Here is a 2,206-nt window from a genome sequence, read left to right as displayed (position 1 = left end):
TTTCCCCACCAGCTTGTCTTCGCTCTCTCCACATAACTTATTTATATTTATAGTGTTAACAATAGAAACTCTTACCTGAAAATTGGCTCTCAGTAATCTGATTGTACAACATAGTATGAACACTGACAACAGAAGTGTTATATTTATTGAAACCCATTAAGCATCCATCTTTTGTGTTTGTTTAAATACATTCTTAGTTCAGAATCTCTCTCTCTCTCTCTCTCTCTCTCTCTCTCTCTCTCTCTCTCTCTCTCTCTCTCTCTCTCTCTCTCTCTCTCTCTCTCTCTCTCTCTCTCTCTCTCTCTCTCTCCTTCCCCTCCCCCTTTCTACTTCGCCATCTACTTTTCCCTAGTGGGAGAAGAGGGAGTCCTGCCTGCTAGTCCAAAGTCTCTGAATTCAATTTTCCCCTCCCTTGTTCCATGTCTTAAGAATGCACCAGGACAGAGTGTAAGGAACTGCCCTTGTTCTCCGCCGAATTGGGGGGAGTCTGCTCCAGCAGACTGGAAGCAGTCGAGGCTGTAGAGGGGCAGATGGGTGGAGGAGGCGGCGGCGGTGCGTTGACCGTCAGTGCGGGTGGCAGAGTGGCTACAGGTGGCAGGGCCGGGGTGGGCTTGATAGGGACGGGTACTGCAGGCAGGGTCTGTCCAGGAGGGTGGCACAGAGTCTTAACTGGCACCCCAAATGCCCCGTAATCTGGGCCCACTGGTACGCCAGCGGCTGCAGCAGCAGCTGCGGCCGCAGCCACTGAATCCATGACCCCGACGTGAGGCCACATGGAGCTGACCACGTTGCTGAGCTGGCTAGGCACGGGATAGCCAAGATGATGCATCACCGACGCCAAGGGCAGTCCTCCTGCCTGGATCACACCCTTGTAGTCCCTTCCGATGATATTCTCGATGGCAAACGGATGCTTGAAGCCCGAAGACGATGCTGCAGCCGCGGCTGCTGCTGCAGCCGCGGAGCCCAGCCCGTAGGGGGGAAACTGGGACAACCTACCCACGCTACCCACGGCTGCGGCCGCAGCTGCTGCTGCAGCCGCTGCCACAGCTGCCGCTTCCTGCATTTTGCCGGGGTGCGACTGGGGCTGCGGTTGCGGTGGAGGCGGCTGCGGCTGTTGCTGTGGCTGCTGCTGCTGCGACTGGATGTGTCCCGACTGCGCGGGCTGCGAGGCGGGAGCTGGTGGCTGCTGGTGGAAATAGTGCACCATATGAGGCGGCGGCGGCTGTGGCGGGTGGTGGTGGTGGTGGTGAGCCGAGGGGTGGTGGTGGTGATGGTGGTGGTGGTGGTGAGGGTGGTGAGGGTGATGAGGGTGGAGGTGCCCCCCTGGCCCCGAGCCCCCCGCCCCCTTGGCCGCCGCCGCGCCCCCGGGGTGCAAGTGAGGGTGGTCGGCGCGCACCACCTTGAAGCGCTTGCGGCGCCGCAGAAAGCTGCCATTCTCAAACATGTCCCCACAGTCGGGGTGCAGCGCCCAGAAGCTGCCCTTTCCTGGTTGATCGGGCCGCCGAGGGATCTTGATGAAGCAGTCGTTGAAGGAGAGATTGTGGCGTAGACTATTTTGCCAGCGTTGCGTGTGCTCTCGGTAGTAGGGAAAGCGCTCCATGATGAACTTGTAGATATCGCTCAGGGGCAACATCTTCTCCGCGGAATGCTGGATGGCCATAGCGGTCAGCGAAATATAAGAGTAGGGTGGCTTCTGGTCGCTGTACGAGCTCTTGCCTGGACGAGGCATTGCCCCCTCCACCCTCCCTCCCACCCCCTCAGGGCCTCAGCACCTCCCTCTTCCTCCACCCTCCTCCTCCCTTAACCCTCACCCCACTTACCCCCACCTTGTCTACCTTCCTCTTCCACCACTCCCCCCTTTCCCGAGCCTCCTCTAGTGGGTCTCTCTCTCGTTCTATTGCCTGGTTTCTCTAGAATGCCGACTCCGCTCCTGGACTCCCGGAGCAACTCTGGGCTCACAAGCTGCCAACTTCTTGCCCCGATAGTGCTGATCAAGGCTGTTAGGTCCCGACTGGAGCATGCCAGCTTTACCTTCACCCCCTCTCACCTCCCCCTTCAACCCACCTCCCCCTAGGTTTCTGGAGTCGATGTGCAGAGAAGTTGAGACGTAGAACTCGGTGGTGCTGGGGGCAGTGATGGTGCAGAAAGTGAAAGAGAGCTCACTTCTCCCCGACAAACCCACCACCATCCACTCTTTCCGCTCAGG

General features: G+C 58.5%; 1 protein-coding gene across 1 annotated transcript; it reads right to left on the bottom strand.

Annotated features, from left to right (window-relative positions):
* Nucleotides 1-424: 424 nt before the first annotated feature.
* FOXB2 (forkhead box B2) lies at nucleotides 425-1,729 on the bottom strand. Its single transcript, XM_003341666.3, has one exon. It carries the CDS (start codon nucleotides 1,727-1,729, stop codon nucleotides 425-427), a length of 1,305 nt encoding a protein of 434 aa, XP_003341714.1.
* Nucleotides 1,730-2,206: the final 477 nt, after the last annotated feature.

This window comes from Monodelphis domestica, chromosome 7, assembly GCF_027887165.1.
Source record: "Monodelphis domestica isolate mMonDom1 chromosome 7, mMonDom1.pri, whole genome shotgun sequence".
Lineage (NCBI taxonomy): Eukaryota > Metazoa > Chordata > Mammalia > Didelphimorphia > Didelphidae > Monodelphis > Monodelphis domestica.
Note: the sequence above shows the minus strand (reverse complement) of the source record. Positions and strands in the feature narration are given on the sequence as shown.

Bases quoted from the DNA above. Each gene is read 5' to 3' on its own strand.
- FOXB2 (XM_003341666.3), bottom strand. From the start codon at position 1,729: ATGCCTCGTCCAGGCAAGAGCTCGTACAGCGACCAGAAGCCACCCTAC.